At 41.6% G+C, this 26,482-nt stretch overlaps 1 protein-coding gene across 1 annotated transcript in view; it reads right to left on the bottom strand.

Annotated features, from left to right (window-relative positions):
* Positions 1 to 1,042: 1,042 nt before the first annotated feature.
* The window catches only part of kmo (kynurenine 3-monooxygenase), a 77,773-nt gene continuing 52,333 nt past the window's right edge, over positions 1,043 to 26,482 (bottom strand). Inside the window, exons 12-15 of the mRNA XM_043695590.2 lie at positions 22,615 to 22,697; positions 19,508 to 19,609; positions 19,330 to 19,389; positions 1,043 to 3,090 (exon numbers count right to left, since the gene is read on the bottom strand). Coding sequence (XP_043551525.2) covers positions 2,962 to 3,090; positions 19,330 to 19,389; positions 19,508 to 19,609; positions 22,615 to 22,697 — 374 coding nt within the window. The 3' untranslated portion in view covers positions 1,043 to 2,961. The remainder of the gene's footprint in view (positions 3,091 to 19,329; positions 19,390 to 19,507; positions 19,610 to 22,614; positions 22,698 to 26,482) is intronic.

Below are 26,482 nucleotides of genomic sequence, written 5' to 3'. Positions count from 1 at the left end.
CTCTTAAAAGGTACTTTTATTGATCAGTAACCTGTGAAGCAGACTCCCTAAGTAGAAGAAAAGAAGACAGGAATACAGAGAAAACTGAAGGCTGCCTGGTTTTGAGATAAGGAGTGTTGTTTTGAAAATCTTAATCAGGGGCTTTATCGCATTAGTATAATAGAAGGAAAGGGAAAAGATAGGTTAGAGGAAGGATTTGTAAATAGTTGTCAGTTAATTATTCTCTGTTATACTTTAGCAAATAAAGTTGTTAATTTTTACTTTAACTAGTTCTTGGCCTATCAAATTTTCACAGATTGCTACACGGGATAAATCTTTTCTGTGTTGCTGGTTTTAAATTAAGCAGGAAATTTTACCCAGTGTCATAACAATAGTTAGTACAACCCTATTACGGCAGCTGCTGCAAGAAGTGTCAGAGTGTTGACATGGAAAACGATCATTACATGTGGGGACAACTCCCACCATATATGCAGCAGGTACTCATATGACTCAGCCAATGTTGTCAATCTCATATGCTGCAGGCAAGGATGTCCTGAGGCATGGTACATTGGTAAGACCAAACAGATGCTACTACAATGGATGAATGGATACTGCACAACAATCACCAGGCAAGGGTGTTCGCTCCCATTCAGGGAATGTTTCAGCAGTCCAGGACATTCGGCCTTGGACCATCGGGTGACTATCCTCCAAGGTGGACTTTGGGACAAGCAACAATGCAAAGTGGCCAAGCAGAGCTGATAGTCAAGTTCGGTACCCATGAGGATGGCCTCAACTGGGACCTTGGGTTCATGTCACACTAGAGGTGACTCCACTGCACTATACACTCACACAGACACACACTCCTACATATTCACAAACTAACACAGACCCTCTCTCACACTCAAACTCTCTCTCATATGCACACACACACACACACACACACAAATACACCTCTCACAGGCTTCTCCCTCATCATACTCACATGCATACTTTACCAAGCTTACTCACACACACTCATACCCACATGCACACGGTCTCTCTCTCCTGCATTCACACACATATAAGTTTATGGAGCGAATCTGTATTTGCAGAATTATATTTTATTTTGTTCAAAGAAATGCACAGCCTCCAGTCAATCCATGTAAGGTTCTGTAAATCCCACTTTAGAAAGAGAACCAATGTGACTCAAGATTTGGACACAGGCAAACTTTAACCTCACACCTTTAATGCATTGTCTGAGCTGAGATGACACATTTTGTTAGAACACCTGAAGTTATCTTGAGAATGTGACTTAAAAAGGAATTCTGTAACTTACATATTAATGAACCAAAACTAGCAAAACCATTCTAATAGATGAAAGACACAATTAAAGTTTGTTTAATATATTTCAGCCACACGACACTGTAACCTTTTGCTATAACTTCTGTGCCTTATGGCCCTGTTCCACAACCACCTGATGAAGCTCGTGCTTCCAAATAAACCTGTTGGACTATAACCTGTGGTTGTGTGATTTTTAACTTTGTCCACGCCAATCCAATGCCGGCTCTGCCACATCATAGTATGGAAGAAGGTAGTGATAGGGGAAGTAGGTGCCATCAGAAATGTTGGAGGGTTGTGACATGAAGTCTTGGCACTGAGAAATGAATCAGCCTATGTAGGGGCCACAAAAGTTAGTGCGAGAGAGTGTGTATTTTTTAAATTACAGCTTTCTGCAGCAATTCCTTTGAAGATCACTGTAAAAATGTCATTGCAACCAATGCTTCCCACTTAAGGCAAAGGAACCTGATATCCATGTTGTAAGATGGGTACTGGCTGATTTGACACAGACTGCTGCTCTTCTGTTTCAACTGTTACTCCAAAAATGGGACATGGTGGATGGCAAGAGAAATGGATTGATGAGTGCTACCCTGTGATTTTCAGGCCGCCATCACTTTGCTGTTGTTTGGAAACAGGGCAACAGCCCAATCTTTGTCTCTCGCTTCTATTCCTGCCAAAACACACTACATTGGCTGTCGATGAATTACGAAACAAGGTTAATAATTAAACTAAGGGAAGAATTTTTCCACTTTATTTCAAAGGTTGGAGATAGCATTTTAAGTGACAACCAACACGTCACCCCTGTGGACAAGATAGCTCACCCAATTACACAACAACTAGGTCATGAAAAGTAGAATGTTGAGGGAGGATATCTCATCCTATCACAGTCTTCAACACTGCGGCCTGCCAATCACAGCCCAGCAGTTTCTGGATCCGAATGTCCGTGTAAATGACCCTGTGGCTCCGTGATTGAGGGACCAGTGGTGAGAAGTATTTATTTATCGGGGTCATGTGAAGTGTGGTCCAGTTTTTGCCATCCATCCATCCATGTCTCCGACTGCCTTCAGTTTGGATCAGTTCGAGAGACTCCTCTTTCCCATCTTGGCAGGTAAGTTACCAAAGCTTCTCACTCTGAAAACTAGCCACTTTCCTCACCCACCAGGGAGGCAGGTGGTCAGGGAAGAAACAAACTGAGGCCTGTATGTGGCCAGTAATTGACAATAAAATAGACTTAATTGCTAGCAAGGATTTCTGTTGGCAGTGTTAGTGCCCCTACCTCTATGACAGGAGGCCTAGGTTCAAGTCCCCCTCCCCCCCACCCTGCTCCAGAAGTGAGTAATAATGAATAGGCTAGTAATAAAATAAAAAATACTCATGACCATTTAATTGTTGAGGTGACAAGAATGAGTTTCTCTCCAGGGCCAGCTTACTTCTTTACCTCCCCTTCTCACAACCTCTTCTGCCACCTCCATGCAGGTGAAATTATGCCCTGCGTGCAGGGGGCAATAGATACCAATGGCTGACACATAAAAAACATTTTCTAATAATGTTAGCTCCTTACTACTCAGAGGAAAATCAGACTGTCATCTCTTAAATTAGAAAAATATTGAATTTCCATTTCCTATTAAACTGCCAGAAATTTGTTGCCCACTTAGCTGCTTCAAGTTACTTAAAGATAAAATTCCAATTCTTCAGCTGCTGCATATTAAGTTCCTGAGGAAAATGCTTGAAAAGAAAGACCACTCCAGTGATTGTTGCAATTGCTCCCATCACAAACAGCATGGTATTGATAATCTGCAAGGAAAAGCAAGTCACTTTATTAGTTGCACACTTGTACAACAGGGTAAAGTTCTGGCAGGCATCACACTTCCAGCAGGACCCCATAATACACTCAACACAGATCAAATTTTGATGTAGAATATCTCTATCACCATCATTTAATCACAAATGAAAAAAAACAGCAGCAACAGCCAGACAATCTTTCAAAGGACAGTACTGCTGTCTGCATGCAAGGACCCTCCACTAGTCGACAAGCCAGGATCTGGTAACTTTTTGTCTACAGGACTGTGGAAGGTTCAGGTATGAAGTAAACTGATTTTAAAAATTGGTTTTCTGAAAATACACCATGACCTGAAACCATAAAGCTCTGACTTACGCACCAGGATGGAGAATGGACAGAGCTGTGGAGCACGGAATGTGAACCATTAGTTTGGAGTGGATGCAGTTCTACAAGAATTACAATGAGACTTGGGATGGTTGTGTTGGCAAGCTGGAGATGAAGGTAGGAGTGAAGGAATAGGAGGATAATTATTTAAGGGAGTCTTCTGCTGCTTTCTGTGGATGTTGGTTATCCTGTCTAAATGGAGGCTTCCATGGAATCTTGTGCAGCCCATAAGCAAATCTTCATTCTCAGTTTGGTGGCCAATATCAACTTAAGTACACAGTCTCTGTAGTGTATTCCAACTTCTTGATTAGATTGGATACTTGCATTTGTTACCTGTGGTTGTTTCTCTGGTAAACCCAACATGTTCACTTCTTTGGACATGCTACTTGAGAATCATTGCTTATTTAACTTGATCGCTCTTAGCAATATTGATTTTTGTTTCCTTGGAAAATGAAATTAAATCATTCCTCTCAGACTTTTGTAGTGTCATCATCTGAACTCATATTTGAACCTGCCATAACAATTTGTTTGTCAGGCATGTTACTGTCTGAACAGCTTCAGTTAAAAGTTCATCAATGAGTTTCAAAGGATCATATAACTCATTATCTTTCCCACAATTTGTATCTTCTGATGACTTTTGTTATTTCTGTCATCAGAACCTTCTTCAGTAACAATAGGACTAGAGTGCATTTTGGCCAACTCCACGTAGGCACATACTTCAACCTTGTTGACCATATGAAATAATACTTACACTGGCATTAGACAAATCTCAATCCAGCTAGTCTTTCTTTTGGAGTCTACAAAGCCTAACAAAATTTTATATAGATTATCCTTTGACCAGATGTTCAATAACAAACATTTTCTTTTCCTATGGTTCTATAACTAGCTGCTCCTTGACCAGTTGCTGCCTGGTCTACGTGCCTTTAAAGACTGACTATTATTTGACTCTAATGAGTTTATTTGCTGTATTATAATAAAGTTAAGGTCAAGATAAGCATGCAAGCTCAAGAGTGAGAATACTTGATTGGGAAGTATATATTCATTTCCTACTCTCTTATCCGCGTTGTGTCCTTGTAGTGAATCTTTAATCTTGAGAGCTATACCACCTGGACCATACATAGAACATAGAACAGCACAGGCCTTTGGTCTTCGATGCTGTGCCGATCTTTTATCTTACTCTAAGATCAAACTAACCTACATACTCTTTATTTTACTATCATCCGTGCACCTATCCAAGAGTAGCTTATATTTTCCTAAATGTATCTGACTCTACCACCACCACTGGCAGTGCACTCCATGAACACACCACGCTCTGTGTAAAGAACTGACATCTGACATCTCAAATCACCTTAAAATGATGCCCCCTCATGATAGCCATTTCTGCCCTTGAGAAAAGTCTCTGACTCTATCTATGCCTCTCATCATCTTTTACATCTCTATCAAGTCCCCTCTCAACCTTTTGCACGCCAATGAGAAAAGCCTTAGCTCCCTTAACCTTCCTTCATAAGACATACCCTCTAGTCCAGGTAGCATCGTGGTAAATTTCCTCTGCACCCTCTCTAAAGCTCCATATCCATCCTAGAATGAGAACTGAACATAATATTCCAAGTGTGGTCTAACCAGGACTTTATAGAGCTGCAGCATAACCTCGTGGTTCTTCAACTCAATACCCCTGCTACTGAAAGCCAACACACCATACACCTTCTTAACAACCCTATCCATTTGGGTGGCAACTTTGAAGGATTTATTGACATAGACTCCAAGATCCCTCTGTTCCTCCACATTGGCAAGAATTTTGCCTTTAACCCTGTATTGTGCATTCAAATTTGACCTTCCAAAATAAATCACTTCACGCTTTTCCAGGTTGAACTCCATCTGCCACTTATCAGCCCAGTTCTGCATCCTGTCAATGCCCTATTGCAATCTACAACAACCCTCCACACTATCCATCACTCCATCAACCTTCATATCACTGGCAAACTTACTAACCTCCCCTTCCACTTCCTCATCCAAGTCATTTCTAAAAATCACAAAGAACAGAGGTCCTAGAACAAGATCCCTGGTCACTGAGCTCCAGGCTGAATAATTTCCATCTACTACCACCCTCTGTCTTGTATGTGCCAGCCAATTCTGCACCAGACAGCCAAATATCCCAGTCTCCTGACTTTCTGAATGAGCATACCATGGGGAACCTTATCAAACGCCTTGCTAAAATCCATGTACACCATATCCACTGCTCTACCTTCATCAATGTGTTTTGTTATATCCTCAAAGAATTCAATAAGGCTTGTGAGGCATGACCTCCTCCTCACAAAGCCATGCTGGTTATTTCTAATCGAATTATGATTTTCCAAGTAATCATAAATCCTGTCTCAAAGAATCTTCTCCAATAATTTGCCCACCACAGATGTAAGTCTGACTGGTCTGTAATGCCCAAGATTATCCCAATTCCCTTTCTTGAACAAAGGAATACCATATGCTATCCTCCAATCATCTGGCACTACTCCAGTGGACAGTGAGGATCCAAAGATCATCGCCAAAGGTGCAGCAATCTCTTCCCTCGCTTCCTGTAGTAACCTTGGCATTCCAAATGGAACTCTATCAACAAATACATTGACTTGGAACTCATTTACCACCGCCTGAGAAAAAGAACAGGAAATGGCATCACCACAGGAAATGTCATCACCAACCCAAGGAAACCTTAACATATAAATAGAAAGCAGGCAACACCAGCAGTGCTTCGTCCTGAGGCTCACTGAAAATGTTACCTAGTATAGTGATGAAACATCTGAAAATGAACCTTCCAGCTCAGCGAGCAAACCCACATCCAGAACCTCAACCTGAGCTACATATCTTCTCAAAACCTGCTTGGGTATATCCCTTCTGGCCCTGGGGACTTATCTATCCTTATGTTTTTCAAAATCTCCAGCACATCCTCTTTCTTTTCATCAAACTGTTCAAGCATATCAGTCTTTTTTATACTGTCCTCACAAACGACAAGGACTCCCTCAGTAATGAATACTGAAGCAAAATATTCATTAAGGATCTCCCCCATCTTCTCCAACTCAAGTCTCCACCACTACCCCTGATCGGCCATACCGTAACTCTGGCCATCCTCTTGTTCCTTACAAAAGTGTAGAATGCCTTAGGGTTTTCCTTAGTCCTACCCACTAACCTTTGTATCTTCATCCATGACATATAATCTAATAAGAAAGTGCCACTCATCCATGTTTGAGGCTTAAAAGTGATATGTCGATTGATATAAATTGCTTCTTGTCAAAATTAATTTGTCAGATAACCAATTTCCTCTAATAATACATTGATATTTTGTATATATCAGGTTGTTCTACCTGATTAATTAGCTATTTGACTTCCTGATATTCTGAGTCCTACTTCTAAATATCTTTTGGAAGTGACTTGGTGTACATGTACAGGATACTTATTTTTAATAGCTGAGCATTCCTTGTGCTTGAGGTGTACTTGTTCCAAAGCCCCAATGCTGACTTTAACTGCCCATTCTACTTTTTGTATTGGTTTCTCATTTGCGTCTTTCATAGTCTTGTGCCTTAAGAACTAAATGGATTCTTCAGATTTCCTGTATAAGTTTGGTCATCCCCTCCTAGAATTTGTGTTTGTTACTTCTGGATTTCTGCTTCATTCACCATCCAAATAGTTTTCTGCAAATTCAACTCGTCTTTGGGCTACAATAAATCTGACAAAGACTTGTCACCCATTCCAAACCATTCTGTCTCTTCTGAATTATGACTTTAAAGCACCATAGTCACATCTTTCCACTAATCTTTATAAGTTATTAATTATTGATGGATGCCCCGGATTTTAAATCTTGTTTCTTCAAGAATGTATTTGTTTTCAGATTAAAATGACTGTCAAGAATTGTAAAACTATTTCAAAATTATTGCTGCCATTGTTTATGCAATGGTGAGTTAACATTTCAAATCTAGTGCTTCTTCTCCTCAGGTTCCAATGAGGAGTCACTGGACTCAAAATATTAACTCTGTTTCCCTCACTACAGAAGCAGCTGGAACTGCTGGGTTTTCCAACAGTACATGTTTTGGTTTAGATCTCCAACATCCATAGTTAATGCTTTTAGACCATAAGCTCATAATACATAGGAGTGGAAGTAAGGCCATTCGGCCCATCAAGTCCACTCCGCCATTTAATCATGGCTGATCAGCATTTCAATTCCACTTACCGACACTGCCCCCGTATCCCTTAATTCCTTGCAAGATCAAGAATTTACCAATCTCTGCCTTGAAGACATTTAACCTCCCGACCTCCACTGCGCTCCGTGGCAATGAATTCCACAGGCCCACCACTCTCAGGCTGAAGAAATGTCTCCTCATTTCCATTCTAAATTGACCCCCTCTAATTCTAAGGCTGTGCCTACGGGTCCTAGTCTCCTTGCCTAACAGAAACAACTTCCCAGCGTCCACCCTTTCTCAGCCATGCATTATCTTGTAAGCTTCTGTTCAATCTCCCCTCAACCTTCCAAACTCTAATGAATACAATCCCAGGAACCTCAGCCGTTCATTGTATGTTAGGCCTACCATTCCAGGGATCATCCATGTGAATCTCAGTAGGACAAGCTCCAGTGCCAGTATGTCCTTCCAGAGGCGTAGGGACCAAAATTGGACACAGTATTCCAAATGGTGCCTAACTTGAGCTTTATAAAGTCTCAGGAGCACATCGCTGTTTTTACATTCCAACCCTCTTGAGATAAATGACAACACTACATTAGCTTTCTTAATCACGGACTCAAGTGCAAGTTAACCTTTAGAGAATTTTACATGCATCATAAGAACTGTTCTCTCCAGGATGGCCAATTTTGTCCTCTATTTCATGTATTTCTGAAAGTAAATCTTGGCAGTATTATTTATCCTACTATTTCTTCCACATATGATTATTTTCCCTTTATTTGAAAGGTTTTCAATTCTGTAGTCTCAACATTGTTCTATTGTCATTACTCAAGGCTTTAAATATCATTGTTGCTTCATTTTATTTGCCCAAAATACTTCTAAATCTGCCATACAGCATATTAGATTAGATTACATTACAGTGTGGAAACAGGCCCTTCGGCCCAACAAGTCCACACCGACCCGCCGCAGCGCAACCCACCCATACCCCTACATTTACCCCTTACCTAACACTACGGGCAATTTAGCATGGCCAATTCACCTAACCTGCATATATTTTCATTGTTTTAAATCCAACATAAATAAAAGAGGAGGAGTTAAGCATTTGAGTCCTCAAATCTGCTCTGCTATTCAATAAAATGATGGTTGATTAGCCATAGGCCTCAACTGCTTTTTCATGCCAGTTCCTTATGTCTTCAATATCCTCATAGTTCAAAAGATCATTTCCCTACTCTTTAAATACTTTGTGATCTAGCCTCCACAAACTCCCTCCTCCACAAACTCCCTGGGGTAGAGAATTCACAAACTTTTATCTACCCACCTCCATAGCCAGCGCTCCTCAAACATTCCAGAAGATTCCCCTGGCCTCGGAATTTACTCAGACGCCATTAGCCATGCGGCTGGTACAGCTGCCACCCCCACGCTGATTGATGATGTCACTTCCGCCCCCATCATGGCCACTCCCACAACCACTTCCAACCCTCACAATTCCTCATGCATCACACATGACATCGCTTCCGCCCTTCACATCAGTGCTGATGCCACATGCTCAGTGACTTCCGCCACCCCTACTGCCACTGACCTATCACCTTCATCCCCTCCCCCACTCACCCATTGTACTCTATGCTACTTTCTCCCTACCCCCACCCTCCTCTAGCTTATCTCTCCACGCTTCAGGCTCACTGCCTTTATTCCTGATGAAGGGCTTTTGCCCGAAACGTCGATTTCGAAGCCCCTTGGATGCTGCCTGAACTGCTGTGCTCTTCCAGCACCACTAATCCAGAATAGAGAATTCACTACCTGCTGAATGAAGAAATGCCTTTGATTCTCAGTTTAAAATTAGTGGCCCCGTTATTCTCCAAATATGGCCCCTAGAAAGAGATTCCTTCAATAGTAGAAACACCTTCTTGAAATCTACTCTGTCAAGCCCCCTCAGACTCTTGCATGTTTCATTAAAATCACCCCCACCCCATTTTTCTAAAGTCAACTGAAATAATTCCGAACTAGTTTAGCCGTTCTTGGTAAGTCAACTGCTTCATGCCAGGAATCAACCTAATGAATCTCTTCTGAACTGCTTTCAATGCTGGTATATCCTTTCTTGAAAACAAGGACCAAAAGTGTACATGGTACTCCAGGTGTGGCCTCACCAACACTCTGTACAGTTGTAACAAGTTTTCACTGGTTTTAAACTCCAAATGCTTGGAAACAAGCGTAAAATGCTATTTTCTTTCTTAATTGCTTGGTGCATCTGCAAGCTAACATTTTGAGCTTTATGCATAAGAACATCTATTGTTCACAAGAATAGCTGTTAGCACTTCTTTGGAGTCACTCTTCATTTAAATAATAGTTTTTTTTTAATTCTCCCCACCACAGTACATCACCTCTCACTTTCCAACATTAAACTCTGTCAGCTAAATGTCTGCCCTCCTAATACTCTTGTATTATCCGCAAATTTGAATGCGTGACAGTCTCCTCCTCCAAGTCATTTACACAGATAGTAAATAGCTGAGGCCACTCAGACTGATTCATTCTGAAAAAGACCAATTAATCCCAACTCTGTCTTCTGTGTGTAAACTAACGCTAATCTATGCTAATATACTCTGAATAGCATGAACTCCCATCTTGCGCAATGCTTTTTTACTGCATGTGACACAAGAAAAAGGAAAAAGCAATGCTGTTTCCCAATCCTGCGTAATAGTTTTCCCACATTTTGTGGCAAAAGTGGCAGTTTCCCATCTCTTTGTAAATAAAATGGACAATTCCCTGCCTTTTGCAATATAGTAAACAATTCCCTACCTTTTTCTTGGCTTTGCAAAATATATTTTGCTGCCTGTAGCCGGAAGGATGAGATTTGTTTGCTTAACCACTTTCCCTTGACGATACTCGCTGTCAACAACATTTCTAATAAAGTTGATTGTATTACAATGTTAATAAAGATTCTTGTTTACTTTAATGGCTTCTCTGAATTAGTCTGCTGCAGCCTTAATTAATTCTTCCCACATTAACCATGATTTCAATTATGCATCTCCTGCTCTTATTACAGCCTCAACAGTCTCCTTACTTTTATTTCTATTAGATTCTGTCTTGCTTTGGTTCCTTAGTTATGCCTTTAACACTTTCATTCTGGCTTTACGCTCAGTTTAAATGATCTCGAAGAGCAATTTTCCGCATTGCCAGGTGCACTGAAATTTTCTAATTGTGCAGGAACAGCTTGGCAAAGGGTGCAGTATATTCTGGAGAACAAACTTCAGTACAATTGCTGGAATACTGTCAGACCCCATTGGCTTTGTAGTATCTTAGTGTATCTTCAGGTGTCTCACCCAGCAAGAATCTAATTGGGTGATGGGTGGTATCTGTGATGCTGGGGCCTCAGGAGGAGGCTGAGATAAATTGTTCACTCTAGGCACCTGGCTGAAGATAGATACAAAGCATCAGCCTTGTCTTTTGCACTGATCTGCTGGGCTCCCAATTGATTTTTTTAATTCTCTTGTGGAATGTGGGCATTGCCAACTGGTCAGCAGTAATTGCCTGTCTCTTGTTGACCTTCAGAAAGTGTTGGTGAGCTGTTTTCTTGAACCGCTGCAGTCCAAGTGCTGTAGTTTGACCCACAATGCCCTTGGGGAGGGAATTCCAGTGACTTAGAGAAGAGCTTGCAGACGGTGGTGTTCCCATGTAACTGCTGCCCTTATCCTTCTAGTTGGAAGTGGTTGTGGTCATGTGTTTGGAAGGTTCTGTCTAAGGAACTTTGTTGAATTTCTGCAGTGTATCTTGTATATAATATGTATTGCGGCTACTAAGCATGGTGGTGGAGGGAGTAGACATTTTGAATATGTTGCCAATGAAGCAGGCTGCAGTGTTGAGAATGCTGTCAAACTTATTGAGTGCTGTTGGAACTGCATCCATCCAGGCAAGTGGGGAGTATTCTATCACACTCCTGACTTATGCCTTGTCGATGGTGGATTGGCTTCAGGGAGTCAGGAGGTAAGTTACTCATTGCAGGATACCTAGCCTGTGACCTTCATCTTGTGGCCTTTGTGTTTACGTGGTGAGTTCAATTGAGTTTCTGATCAAAGGTAAACCCTAGGATATTGATAGCTGGAGATTCAGTGATGGCAACACCATTGAATGTCATGGTCAGAGATCAGATTGTCTATTATAGGAGGTGTAAAAGTTTGCTGATGACACCGAAATTGGAGGTGCAGTGGACAGCGAAGAAGCATACCTCAGATTACAATGGGATCTTGATCAGATGGGCCAATGGGCTGAGAAGTAGCAGATGGAGTTTAATGTACATAAATGTGAGGTGCTGCATTTTGGGAAAGCAAATCTTAGCAGGACTTAAACACTTAATGGTAAGGTCCTAGGGAGTGTTGTTGAACAAAGAGACCTTGGAGTGCAAGTTCATAGCTCCTTGAAAGTGGAGCCGCAGGTAGATAGGATAGTGAAGAAGGTGTCTGGTATGCTTTCCTTTATTGGTCAGAGTATTGAGTACAGGAGTTGGGAGGTCATGTTGCAGCTGTACAGAACATTGCTTAGGCCACTGTTGGAATATTGCACGCAATTCTGGTCTCCTTCCTATCAGAAAGATGTTGTGAACCTTGAAAGGGCTCAGAAATGATTTATGAGGATGTTGCCAGGGTTGGAGGATTTGAGGTATCGGGAGAGGCTGAATAGGCTAGGGCTGTTTTCCCTCGAGTGTCGGAGGCTGAGGGGTGACCTTATAGACATTTACAAAATCATGAGGGGCATGGGTAGGATAAATAGACAAAGTCTTCTCCTGGGGTTGGGGAATCCAGAACGAGAGGGCATAGGTTTAAGGTGAGAGAGGAAAGATATAAAAGGGACCTAAGGGGCAACTTTTTCACACAGAGGGTGGTACGTGTATGGAATGAGCTGCCAGAGGAAGTGGTGGAGGCTGGTACAATGGCAACATTTAAAAGGCATCTGGATGGGTATATGAATAGGAAGGGTTTGGAGGGATATGGGCCAGGTGCTGGCAGGTGGGACTAGATTGGGTTGGGATATCTGGTCGGTATGGACGGGTTGGAACGAAGGGTCTGTTTCTGTGCTGTACATCTCTATGACTCTAAGTGATCATTGCTTGGCATTTGTGTGGCACAGATGTTACTTGCTACTTGTCAGCCCAAGTGTGGAATTTGTCCAGACCTTGTTGCGTTTGAACATGAACTATTTCAGTATCTGCTCAGTTGCAAACAGTGCTGAACGTTATGCAATTATCAATGAACATCCCCACTTCTGACCTTATGATGCAAAGAAGGTTGAGGTAGCAGCTGAAGATGGTTAGGTCTCGGACACTATCCTGAGGAACTCCTGCAGAGAAGTCCTCTGGTGAAATGACTGATCTCCAACAACCACAACCATCTTCTTATTAAGCAGCAGACAGTGTGCTCTACATACCCATTGATTCCAGTTTTGCAAGGGATCCTTAATGCCACACTCAATCGAATGTGGCCTCGATGTCAAAGCCTGTCTCCCTCACCTCATAGTGAATTGTTGAATTGTGCCCAATCCATGACATGGAGGTGACAGGTCTGCAGACCTTTTATCTGAAAAATTGGTTGTGGGATCACTAAGCTCCATCTATTGCATGCAGCACACAAACAATCGAGTGTTGTAACTGTCAAGGGCAACTAATGAAAAAAATAAACAAATAAAACTTCACCAGGGTGACACCTCAGTTTTAGGTGCTGCTCCTAATATTCTATCCTGCAGTCTTCACTGGTTCAGACCTGATCCCCGTCTTTGTAACAATAGTAGAACAGGCAATATGCTGGGTTGTAGAGTTAGATTGTGGTTGAACACAGTTCTGGTGTTACTGATGGCCCTTAGTGTCTCATTTCGCCCAGTTTTAAGCTGCTTCTTCTGTTCAAAGACTACTCCATTCAACAGAGTGGTAGTGCCACACAGCATAATGGAGTGTTTCCACCATGTGAAGTAGGGACTTAGGCTCCACAAGGGTTGGGCAGTGGTCACTCTTATTAATCTGGCCATGGACAGATGCACCATTTACATGCAGACTAGTGAGGATGAGTTCAAGTATGTCTTTCCCTCTTGTTGGTTCCTTGCAGTTCAAGTCTAGCAGCTATATCCTTTAAGACATAGCCAGCTTAGTTAGTAGTGTTGCAACTGAGCCACTCTTGGTGGTGAACATTGAAGTCCCCCACCCAAAGTGTACTTTTTAAAATTTCAAAACTTATACTTTATTCATAAAAATATCTTTATATAGAAACATAGTCCCTGAAGCAGTTCAGTTCTGACAGTAACACATGAAACAAACAAACATTGGAGTTTGACTCTATCTAACAAACAAGCAAAAAGCATCTCTTACTTGTACAAGACTATGTTTACATACATTTGAGGCACTAGGAGGGTCCAAGAACTAAACAGAGCCCCATTTAACTTCATCAGAAAGATCTTAGATGATAGTCTTTCCCACTGTGCTTTGGCTGCAACTGCATTCCTCAGAACATAGTTCTGGACCATGGAATGTGCCAGTCTGCAACACTCAATTGAGGTCAACACCTTGCTCTGGAAGACTGACGAGTTTCAGGCAGACCAGAGAGCATCTTTCCCCGAGTTGATGGCCCTCCAGGCACAGTCTCAGTGTGCATCCTGGAGAACAGACCGGAGAGTAGAGATTCCTGCATCACGGAGCTGCTGGGGGAGAACCTCGACAAAAACTATGTCATCTTTTTCCAGACTTCCTTTGCAAAGGCACATTCCTGAAGATGTGTGTCTGTCTCTACACCTTTCCCCCCACTCCCGTGGCCACTTTGAGGGCTGTGCATGGTGGTCCATAGAGTCTTGGATCTAGAAAGATCTCACAGGTAATGCCCTTTGCAACACCAGCCAAGTACTGTCTTGGGGCTTGCTGAAAGGATCTGGCTGAGGCATTCTGCCAAATGCCTTTGGCAGTCTGCTCAGGGAATAATCCAACAAGATCCAGCATCTCCTTTTCCCACAGGGTCTCCAGGACGCCGTGTGCCGACGACTTCCTGATAGACTTACAGTTAAAGATATTTGTCTTCAGAAACTTCTCCTCACAGAACAGGTGATATGGAACAGACCAACTACTTAGAGGGTTCTGCAGCAATGAGGCCAGTCCCACCCTTTGCAACACCGGAGGCTGGTAGAACCTCAGTATGTAGTGACACTCGGTGTTTATGTACTGAGGGTCTATGCACAACTTGATGTAGCCGTACCCAGAGGTGGCCTGCAGGATGAGGGCAGCATTGGGCACATTCTTCTCCCCCTATCTGGAGTTTTGTACATGGCTGTCCATCTACAATCTCCAGATGAAGTGAAAGATGGCTCGATGACTGCAAAGGCACAGGTTCGGGGAATGGGCCAGACGTGCACCACATACAACGACAGAGGGAGTACCTCACACCTGATGATCAGACTTCTATCTGAATTTGCGTATGCTCCAGCCCCTCCGAACCATATACCCAGATAACCTTCAGATAACCTGTCTGGACGGCGAAGAGGATATAGGATCTGTCCGCCCAGTTCCCAAGCAACATGGCCTCACTCTTACCTCAGTGTACCTTGGCTCCCGAGGCCTGTTCGAACTGGTCGCAGATGCTCGTGAGTCTGTGGACTAACAATGGATCCGAGCAGGAAACAGTGACATTATCCATGTACAGGGAGACTTTGACTTGCTGGCCTCCGCTGTCTGGAAATAATCACCCCTCTCAGGCTCACACCCTTCCTGATGAACTCAGCAAAAGACTCCAGACAACACACAAACAAGGTAGGAGAGAATGAGCAGCCCTGCCTGACTCGGATCTGATCGGGAAGCTTTCTGATTCCCACTCCTTGACTGAGACTGCGCTAACGATGTTGGTGTCGAACAGTTGGATCCAATTGCAAATTCCCTCCCTGAAGCCCATTTTGGAGAGTGTATTGCACACGTAGGTGTGCGATATCATGTGAAAGGCTTTCTCCTGGTCCAGACAGGCATCCAACCCTCATCCTGCACAGATCCCTGAGGAGAGCAAGACTCTCAGAGATCATCTTGTCCAGTACAGCACAGGTTTGATCAAGGTGAATCATTGATCCCATAGCAGATCTGAACACGTTGGCGATGACATTAGACAGGATTTTGTAATTTGCACTCAACACTAAAACTGGCTGCTAATGTCTAATTTCCTCCCTCCCCATACCCATTCTGCTTGTAGATGAAGTTAAAAATCACACAAGTACAAGCTTCCAAATAAACCTGTTGGTCTATAATCTGGTGTTGTGAATTTTAATTTTGTCCACCACCAGCACCTCCACATCATCGCTTGTAGATGAGTGTGATTAAACCTTTCCTCATGAATTCATACGTGCTACCTACCAGACACACACTGTCATAAACCTCCAGCAGGTCCTGGCCAATGAAGTTCCACAGAGCTGCATACAACCTGGCCAGTAAGCCATCTCTTCTGGGAGCTTTACTCTTTTTTTAAGGACCTTGGTCAGCTCATCCAAAGATAACGCCTGGTCTAGCCTCTCCCGCGTGCTGTCAACTAAGACCTCCATGTTAGACAAGAGGAACAACTGGGAGGCTGTGCTGTCTGTGGGCTACGTGTCATACAGACTGGCATCGAAGGATTTGCTGATCCTCAGGATGTCAGACTGAAGTAATGTTACTGTGTCATCTTCTTCCTTCAGACTGCTGAGCACAGAGCTCTCCCTGTGCACCTTTGGAAGAAGGAACATGAGCAAGTCTCATCCTGGTCCATGGAATGGACCATGGGCTGGGAGATTATCTTGGAGGCCTCTGAGGCAAACAGAGAGACTTGCTGGCTTTTCACCTCCTGGAGATCCTCCGTGACATCAACCCTATTGTCTGCAGCTGGAACATGTTCCGCATGCTTTTCTGGAGTTTGGACAGTTTTCCTTTGTCTCTCTCTCTCTTACTATCTGAAAACCTTTGAGGATAAAGAACCTCATGATGTTCCATTTGACTGTTTCCCACCAGTCCAATGGAGACTCAAAGAGGGGCTTCACGGTTTTCCAACCTTTTGAGCTCCTCAATGTTTTCTGGGGTCAACAGTTTCACTTCAGCTTCCAAGATCCCTTGCCTGCCCGATGGTTGTCCTTGTAGGTGACTGTCGGCCAGCAGGAGGCAATGGTCAGCGAAGAATACCAGCTTAGCATCGGTGGGACTGACCAAGAATGTGTGGGATGCAAACAGGAAATCTATGCCCCACCCAGAATACATTCTGTGCCCTCGCCACCCTCAGTATGCCCTCCAAGTGGTGTGCAATATGGGCAAGGATTGACACTAGGTTCTTCAAAACACCTTCTCCTCCCCCCTTTCAGTGATGTTGCTGGCAAATTCTAATGCAGAATTTAATGCTTTTGCCATTATAGTGAAACAGGGCGTCTGTCATCTTGGCAATGTGCCAGTGAATTACAGACTGAAAGCAGGTTATGATTGAGTGACTTCTATTATTGCTAGAACTGGTTATGTTGCTCATTGATAGCTGATCCGTACCCAGGCAATTGCAAATCTCATCAGCACTTCCCGTGGAAAGATTTAATTTCCTTTTCCATGTGGGATCAGGCTAATTCAGTCATCTCTGTCACTGATTCCCGGAGAGGGGGGGGGGGGGGGGGGGGGGGTAAGGAATAATGAGTACTAGTAATTGCCTTCTCTTATACATTGATTTGCCTCGCCACACTCACACTCTTTATCCTCCTGCTTCATCACTACTGCAGTAAGGTTTCCTTATTTATATGCGATGCTGGATGGAACAAAACATGTGAGTAGCTCCTTTCAATGTCCACTGCCCTGCTGTGTGCTATTCATACAGTCATAGAACATGGAAACAGACCCTTCGGTCCAACTCGTCCAGTGCCAACCAGGTTTCCCAAGCTAAACTAGTCCTACTTGGCCTATACCATCTAACCTTTGTTATTCATGGACCTGTCCAAATGTCATTTAAATGTTGTAACTGTACCTGCATCTGCCACTTCCTCTGGGAGACCATTCCACATACGAACCACCCTCTGTGTGAAAAAAATCCCCCTCAGGTCCCTTTTAAATCTTTCTCCCCTCACCTTAAAAATATGCCTACTAGTTCTGAACACCCGCACTCTTGGGAAAGGACTTTTCACCTTATCTATGTGCCTCATGTTTTTAAAAACCTCTATAAGGTCACCCCTCTACCTCTTACGCTCCAATGAAAAAGGTCCAAGCTGATCCTTATAACTCAAATTTCCAGTAAATCTTTTCTGAACCCTCTCCAATTTAACAATATCCTTCCTATAGCAGGGTGACCAAAATTGGACACAGTACTCTAAAAGTAGCCTCATCAACGTCCTGTATGATTTCAACATAACATCCCAACTTCTATACGCAATGGTCTTTGCAATGAAAGTATGCGGGCTAAATGCCTTCTTAACCACCCTATTTAACTGTGATGCAACTTTCAAAGAATTATGTGTATGAATTCATAGGGCTCTCTGTTTGACAACATTACTCATGGTCCTATCAATAACTGTATAAGTCCTGCCCTTGTTCATTTTACCAAAACGCAACACCTCTGCCTTTGTAAACTTACTTAACCTTTTTCACTGTCAACTATATCACCAATTTATTCTCTAATCTCATTTTCCTACTACCTGCCATTAAGGCAATGTGAGCTAGAAAACAAGGTTAAATAAATTTGTCCTTCAGAACATAAGAACGTAAGATCCAGAAGAGGGAGTAGACAATTTAATCAATCAAGCCTGCTCTGACATTTGAAATTATCATGACTGATCACATCCTGGACTCAACTCCACTTGCCTGCCTACTCTCTATAACCCTTCATCCAATTACTCATTAAAAAAGCTGTCAATCACCTGCTTACTCAATCTCCCAGCATCCACTAAGATAGTAAATTCTACAATTTCACAACCATTTGAGAGAAACACTTTCCTCTCATCTCTGTTTCAATTTTATTGCCTCTTATCACAAAACTATGACCTCTCCTTTTAGATTGCCCCAAAACCTCCTCTCTACATCTACTTTCTTAATCACTACTAGTATCTTTTATACCTAAATTAAGATCCCCTCTCATTGTTCTAAATTCCAGAGAGTATAGACCTAAACTGCCCAATAAGACAAATCCCTCATCTCTAGAATCAATCTATAGAACCTCCTCTGAATTGCCTCCAATGCAACTGCATCCCTCCTCAAGTAGGGGGAGCAAAACTGTCCACAATATTCCAGATGCCATGACAACATTCACTTTTATGCATTCATTGCAGCCTGGAGATTTGGAGAATGATGGTAGAAGCTCCAATTTCTTTTCATCACATGACAGACCAGCAATGACTTATACGGTGTTAGAAACATTTATGAGTTGATACTCAGTGCTTTTCACTGTATTGTGAACACAGCATACGTTGCCATCAAGTCCTGGAGTGAACCTTGAACCCAGATTTTGTGCCACAAGAGCAGGGGCATTATCTACTGCACAACAGACTACCTTTGATATCCATTAAACAGACACAATTCAAAAAAGGATGTGTTGGAGGTGGAGGTGGACAGAAGATTCTCAACATTGAGTCATGGAAACAAATTTCTTACATCAATTTGTACATGTATTGGATCAAATACAGAATAATTTCGCCACTAAATCCCTATTTCCTCTCTAAACTAAGTCTTGAAATGCCAAAGGTTAGGACCTCTTAGAAGATATCAAAACAAAATACCTTGTTTTGCCGTTTTGACCGCTGTACCACTTCATGGTATTGTATTCTGGTAAAAGTCACCTAAAATGAAATATTATTTACAGAGAAATGAAACTGAAAAGGTGTTTGCTCAATTCATTATGATCCACATTAAGTTATAAACAATTGTACAGCGTTTGAGAAATAACACATATCTCACCATGGTATATAAAGGCACAACAGTCCTTGGCATACAGTAATGGAGGAAATTATCCACATATTTGCGGAAAATAAACCATTTTGAGTTCACATGCTTACGCATCTGAAAACAGATATGTAGAAATTAATACTTTTAAAAAGGCCTTCGCAAGCTTTATTTAACCAAAAATTGTAACAAATTGCTACATGCTGATTAGTGATGTAAATTACAATGTGAGTACAGAGGTCAAATGATGTTCTCAGTAGGTTCCAGACATGAAAGCAGATGTATTAACTGAGCTTAATCTAATTTTGCTGGAAAATGCAAATACTGTTTTCTCAAGGAGCTAGATTGAGACAATTGTCACCATATAATCAGTAGAAAACTCAAGAACATTCAATATACGATATTGGATTTAAATGGATTTCTATTGGTGCCTTTGCAGTTACGTTGTAAATTAATTGGACTTTTTCTACTGACTTGCATTGAACAGGACTGCATTCAAAACAACGTAATTTAGATTTTGTCAACATCAATGGCTACGCAGACTATTTTGATAATCTCCAGAGTAGTAAATGAGCAATGAAAACTCAAATAGTTACAGCACAGATGGGAAGCAATTTGACTTGTCAAGTCAATGTTAACTCTCTGCAACAATAACTCATCTAATCCTACCTCCCTCCCTTTTCATCCTGGTCCCACAAATTATTTTGATTTCAAATAATTGTCCAATTTTCTAGGAAGTGTCAAATACAATTTTGAGGGCCCCATTCCATTTATAAACTGGATGAAGTGTAATCAATATCTTCGCTCACCCATTTATTTTCATTTGCTACAGCCACTATACACTGGTGGGAAAGTGTGCACCATCTATGAGTTGTACCGCAGTATCTTACCACAGCTTCTTAATAGCACTATTCAGAACCACTAGCATCCAAACGGAGAGGTCAATAGACACATGGAAACACCATCACCTATAGGTTACCCTTCTGTTATGGCTGCCCATGACTGAGCAGCACAAAATGGCCGACAGCTACCCGTGGTATTAACAACAGCATGTGGCTGACAGTAGTTAAAGAGCTTGGGAAAATATTTGATTAATGTAGGCTTCACAAGTAGAACAATAGTAGCTCTGTAGAATCAAGGTAACAGAATATGCATTTGCAGTTGTTTGCACAAAAGACATAAAACAAGAACATTTCATACTTAATGCAATTAATGAATCTCTCCTTCATTATTTAATAAATCTGTTTCACTACCAGTAGTAGGTTTTAATTAAGATCCTTTAAATAATCATAGATATGGATACTGAAGTTGTTAGGGACTCACCTATTAATAAATAAAATCACTAACAGCATTGGAGGAAATAATTCAAATAAAATTCTGAGAGCAAACCAGTCTCAGACAGCAAAAGCAGCCCCCATATCAGGGAGAACTGAATCACAGGTGCAGAAGCTGGCAGACACTGGAAAGTAGATTAGATTAATATATTGTAAGAAACCCAAGGATAAAAGATAGGGGACTCTAGTAAACATGGTGAGAAAGACACTGTTCACAACACATTAATTAAAGAATTCTAACATTAGGTGTAAGTGTTGGAACTGATTACAGTTCCAACAATTAGTAAAAAAATCAATGTTCTTTAGTAGTCTGTAATAAGGTTAATAAAGAATATAAGCCATATAACAGAATTTAAAAAGTCTTTAAGTGATAGGCAAGTAGCCAATTAATTGACAGCAAACAAGGTCCAGCTGGCAAATGTACTTAAAGGAATGCACTTGAATACAGTATCCATTGTGAAAAGAAGGGAGATGAGAGAGTCATCATGACATCATGGAAGGCCAGGGTTAACCATGAGGCTATCTATCTCTAGCCGTGCAGTCATATAATTGATTCCATACATTACCAATTAATCTAATTAATAATATGATTGCTTTGTAATTGTTAAAGGTGGGATGAAAGAAATGTATAAAAATCTATGTTTTCTTTTGTTCAGGAAGAGCTCTCTAGCTTTTTAAGAGGGTTTCTTCCCACCGGTGTAATGTCAATAAACTCTTTGATGGAAGCGAACTCCTGGGTGTCAAGTAAATCATTTGGTCACTCCACTCCAATACCATCGAGACTTGGAAATATATTGCTTCACTGTCACTGGGTTAAAATCATGAAACTCCCAAACAACAGTACTGTGAGAGCAATGGCAATTAGAGATGGGCAATAAGCACGAGCCTGGTCAACAATGGCCACATCTCATTAACAGAGCATTTGCATTGACACTCTTGCTGTTTGGTTAGATCCTGAGATTCCAAAGCTTGTGCCCACTTCAAGCAGTAGATCTATCGCAATATATTGCTCCCAGCGTATGATCTCAAACGGATGCTGCCTCTTCTGCACACAATCCATCATTTTGTACCAGGTATTAGTTCAGCCCAATTACTGCAGCACCTCTCAGAAGGCGGCTCAGAAATTTTAATGGCATGGCAAAACCAGGTTGAGGAGAATTGTTCCTCTTGGGTCAATAAATTGTCTCTGATTCACTGTGTGTTGGTTGGTTTAGCATGGTAGGTAGTTAATTTCTGGCCTTGCCATAACCTGTGGGCTTCAGCACTTATGTATCCCACTCATTAGCTGCAGGTAATGAAGTCCAGACCTCCAAGCTGTATTGACAAGTGGGTGTCAATATGCTTAAGCTTCTACAAAAATCATCCTGTTGCCTTGAATGTGTCTCCGTGCTTCAATCATTGGTATGATTGTGCTTGATAACAAATTTGAGACTAAACATTGCCCTCTCGTTTTTCTCTGTTGTTCATCAAAATAATGCAATAAAATGTAATTGGGATGCATTTATTATTTCAACCTCCAGAAAGCAATTAAATTTGATGTTGTTCTTTTATACATTGTTTACACCTGTCAACTACCTGGAATATAGCAATTAAAGTCAGGAACTCATTGTGTGAATGAATATAAATGCTCATTTGCTCTTCTCAGATGCATTGAGAAATGTTAGTCGAAATTGGCTTCAGAAAATATAAGTCTGACAGTATAAAAATTCTTGACTTTAACATGGAATTGTGTTAGTAAATTAAAGGATGTATCATCATTTTATGTCTTTGTAATTGTTTCCCACATACCTCCACATAGTTGTACATGGCCAGATCAGCAATAGCATGGCAATCTGGTACACGTGACATTGAAAACTCTGGAAGACACTTACCTACAATACAGAAATATTTATAGAATTAGGTTTCTGAAGGATATTCATTTTCTTTATAGATGAGTGAGTTGCTCAACTGACAAAATAATTTGCCAATTTGAAAATGAAAGTGTGCAATTAAAAAATATCATCATGCAATGGTTCATCCAAATTCCTATATAATACTGTTTAAAATTACTAGGAGCTATGTTTTCATTGGTCTTGTGACTGGGAGCTGATATTAAAACTCCTCACAATGAAAGATGTGATATAGATATAAAGTTTTTAACTGTTTGGATCTTAAACCTGTGGGATATGGTCAATTGGTGTGAAAGGGGTTAATATTATTTAAATTATGCAAAACCCTGACTTTAAACCAAAATGTGTCAGAGAGCAGATGGATGCCTACCTCTTGCGTGCTAATGGAAGTTTGTTGATATTGTGAAGTTTACAACAGGATAGCAACCTAAAAAAGCTGCAATCTCAGCAAATGCCAGGATGGGCAAGGTTTGTCTAACTTTTTGAAAGAGCTTTTGTGTTTAGCTTGAGAGAGACCTGACTGAATTTAAAGGCAATAATCAAATTGGAAGTGTATTCAGAGCAGTTAATAGATTAAGTTACTTCGGTGTGAAGGTTGTAGCTTATGAAAACTTTCAGATGATTGGTTGGACCGAAGGGTCTGTTTCTAAGCCATATTACTCTATGGCTGGAAGTATTTGTTTAGTACTTGATAATTCAAAGCTGAAAATGTCTAAGCTCTCAGCCATGTGAGAGAAAAAATGTTTTCCTTATAGCACAGGAGCTGAAAAAAAAATAAGTCAAAGATACAGATTTAGTAGGGAAGGGAAATTTCTCTGGATTTTGATTAATGGTAGGTGGGAGTTTGTATTTGTAGTGATTGAAACCGGGTGGATCTCGTTGACTATGAGATCCTGTATTGGGGTTATTAACCTGGGCCAATCAGGAAGCTCTGGCTGATCAATATAACCTTGGGACTTAGAATCTCCTCAGTTCACATGTAAATAAAGGGTGACTTGGTGACAGGATACCAGCTTCTGTGCAGTTATTTCAGTTTTGTTGGGTATTTGATATATTTTAAACAGTAGATAGCTTAGTTTGTTCTTTTTTATTTTTTCATTACACACTTAATTCTATCGTTAAAACTAAATCTGGAACCTGGTATGCTTATATTTTGGCGAAAAACCACCATTTATTCTCTCAAACCAGATTTTATCCCGCATCTAAATTATCCACTAGTAACATCAGTTGGGACCATACCACCCCCCAACATCTTGAAGTACTATTACTAGTAGAAACAATGAACAGGGTTTAATAGGGGCAAATGGGTCTTCTTCTGTGGGTGCGCATAGTATTTTTCTGTGAGTTCAGACTCTACTTAATTCCAATCAGGCACATTGATTTTAATATATGTTAACAATTTAAACACAAATCTGGGAGACAGGATTGGGAAATTTGTGGCTCATGAAAACTGGCTGTTTGGTTGATAGTGAAGGAGGACATTCCTCAATTTAGAACAATATCAATGGCTTCCTTGAATAGAGAAAAAGTGGCAAATGGATTCAATATGGAGAAGTGTGAGGTAATGCATTTGAGAGGGCAAACAAAGGTAAAGAATATGCAATAAAGACGAGAGTACTGAGAGGTGCTCACTAACACTCAATACTGGAGCCCCACAGGGTTGCGTACTCAGCCCCCTATTGTACTCACTGTATGCCCATGACTGTGTCGCCAAATCCAAGTTCGCTGATTACACCACCATAGTTGGTCGAATCTCATATGGTGACGAAACAGACTACAGACGGGAGATGGAAGACCTGGAAAAATGGTGCACTGAGAACAACCTAGCTCGCAATGCCGACTAAACCAAGGAACTCATTATTGACTTTTGGTGGGATGTTACTCATGTTACAAATTAACAGCACAGAGGTGGAACGTGTGGTGAGTATTAAATTCCTGGGAGTGGTCATCCACAACAACCTTTCTTGGACTCTTCATGTGAACACACTGGTTACAAAGGCCCAACAACGTCTCTTCTTCCTCAAGCAGCTGAGGGAATTAGGCATGACAGCGAATACCCTTGCCAACTTTTACAGGTGCACCATCGAGAGCATTCTGTCTGGATGTATCATTGCCTGTTATGGCAACTGTACCATTCAAGATCAGGGACGGTTACAGAGAGTGGTGAACTTAGTGCGGACAATCACAAAGGCCAACCTCCCATCCATAGAATTCATCTACCAGGCCCGCCGTCAAGGAAAGGCTGCCAGTATTCTCAAAGATTCATCCCACCCTAGCAATGTTTTTCTACAACCTCTACCATCGGAGAGGGTACAGAAGCCTGAACACACGCACCAGCTGGTTTCAAAACAGCTTCTACCTTACTGTTGTTAGAATACTGAATGGACTCACAAACCCTTAACATTTGTCTGTACCTGCGTTTTTGTTTTTGCCACTGCTTACCTATTATTTACTATCTATGCTACCTAAGTATGTGATATACCTGTATTGCTTGCAAGACAAAGCTTTTCACTATGCTTTTCACTGTGCCTCCGTACACGTGACAATAAATTCAATTCAATTCAAGTGAGAGTGAGTATATGTCCACATGTTCTTGAAGGCAGTCTGAATGATAGTTAAGGTGACAAAGAATGCACATGGAATGCTATCCTTTCTTGGATGATACACAGATTACAAAAGCAGGCATACAATGGTGGAACTGGGTAAAATGCTGGTTAGGTCACAGCTGTAATTTTGTGTAGACTACATTACAGAAAAGGACACAATTGTTGGAAAGAGCACAGGGGATATTTACAAAAACGTTGCTAGGGCTTGAAAACTGCAGCCATGAGAAATGGTTGAATAGGCTAGGATTGTTTTCTTTGGGACAGAGGGATGACTTAAAGGAGGTGACTAGTTATGAGGGGCATAATTAGAGTAGGCAGGAAAAATACATTATCACTAGCAGAGATGTCAATTATTCGGGGACACAGACATAAGGCGATTGGTAAAATGGTCAGAGGAGACATGGTGGGTATCTGGAACTGACTGCCCAGTTTGGTGACTGAGGTGGAAATCCTCATTGAAAAGAAATCTGGTTCTGCACCAAAAATGGTGTAACCATCAAGGGTACTAACCAAATACTGATAAGCGGAATTATAACGGGTGGCGAGCTCAAAAAAACCGTATTTCTTTTTCAGCCAGTACTGTCACGAGCTGAATGACCTGTTTCTGTGCAGCAATTCTTACATGGCTGTTTGGTACCTGGCCAGAATCAGGCCCCTCATCTGATTAAGCCCCAAATAGGGCCAAACCTTTCACCAAAAGCCACCAGCAATCAGAGGTTCACAGCTCTGCAAGATCAGCAGCACTACAGGAAGCAGTCGATATCAACAAAATAGAAGGGCCTGCAGAAGGGTTTGGCAATGGGTCTGTAGATACGGGTGTGTTTGTGCGTGTGTGTGTGTGTGGGGTGGGGAGTGGGGGGATGGATGGGGCTCATTGTCCAGGAGTCTGAATTCCTATAGAGTGCTCCCTTCCCAGTGCTGCATTCCTCAACTGGTCAGAGATTGCATACGAATATTTTCAGTTAATAACTGCATTGAAATGGAAATCTTGATTTCACATTTAACAATACAGACATCTGGACAAGAGGGTGTCAACATTGCTGCAAGTAATCTTCACTATAGGATCAGCCTGCCAGGAGCAGTTGTGGTCACATCTTCCCTCAGTTGTAATAAGTACACCTCTTTCAAGGCCAAGACTGCAATCAGCTCATACATTATGCA

The sequence above is a fragment of the Chiloscyllium plagiosum genome, unplaced genomic scaffold (genome assembly GCF_037043375.1).
Source record: "Chiloscyllium plagiosum isolate Xiang-an unplaced genomic scaffold, Cpla_swu_hap1 HiC_scaffold_10, whole genome shotgun sequence".
Classification (NCBI taxonomy): domain Eukaryota; kingdom Metazoa; phylum Chordata; class Chondrichthyes; order Orectolobiformes; family Hemiscylliidae; genus Chiloscyllium; species Chiloscyllium plagiosum.
Note: the sequence above shows the minus strand (reverse complement) of the source record. Positions and strands in the feature narration are given on the sequence as shown.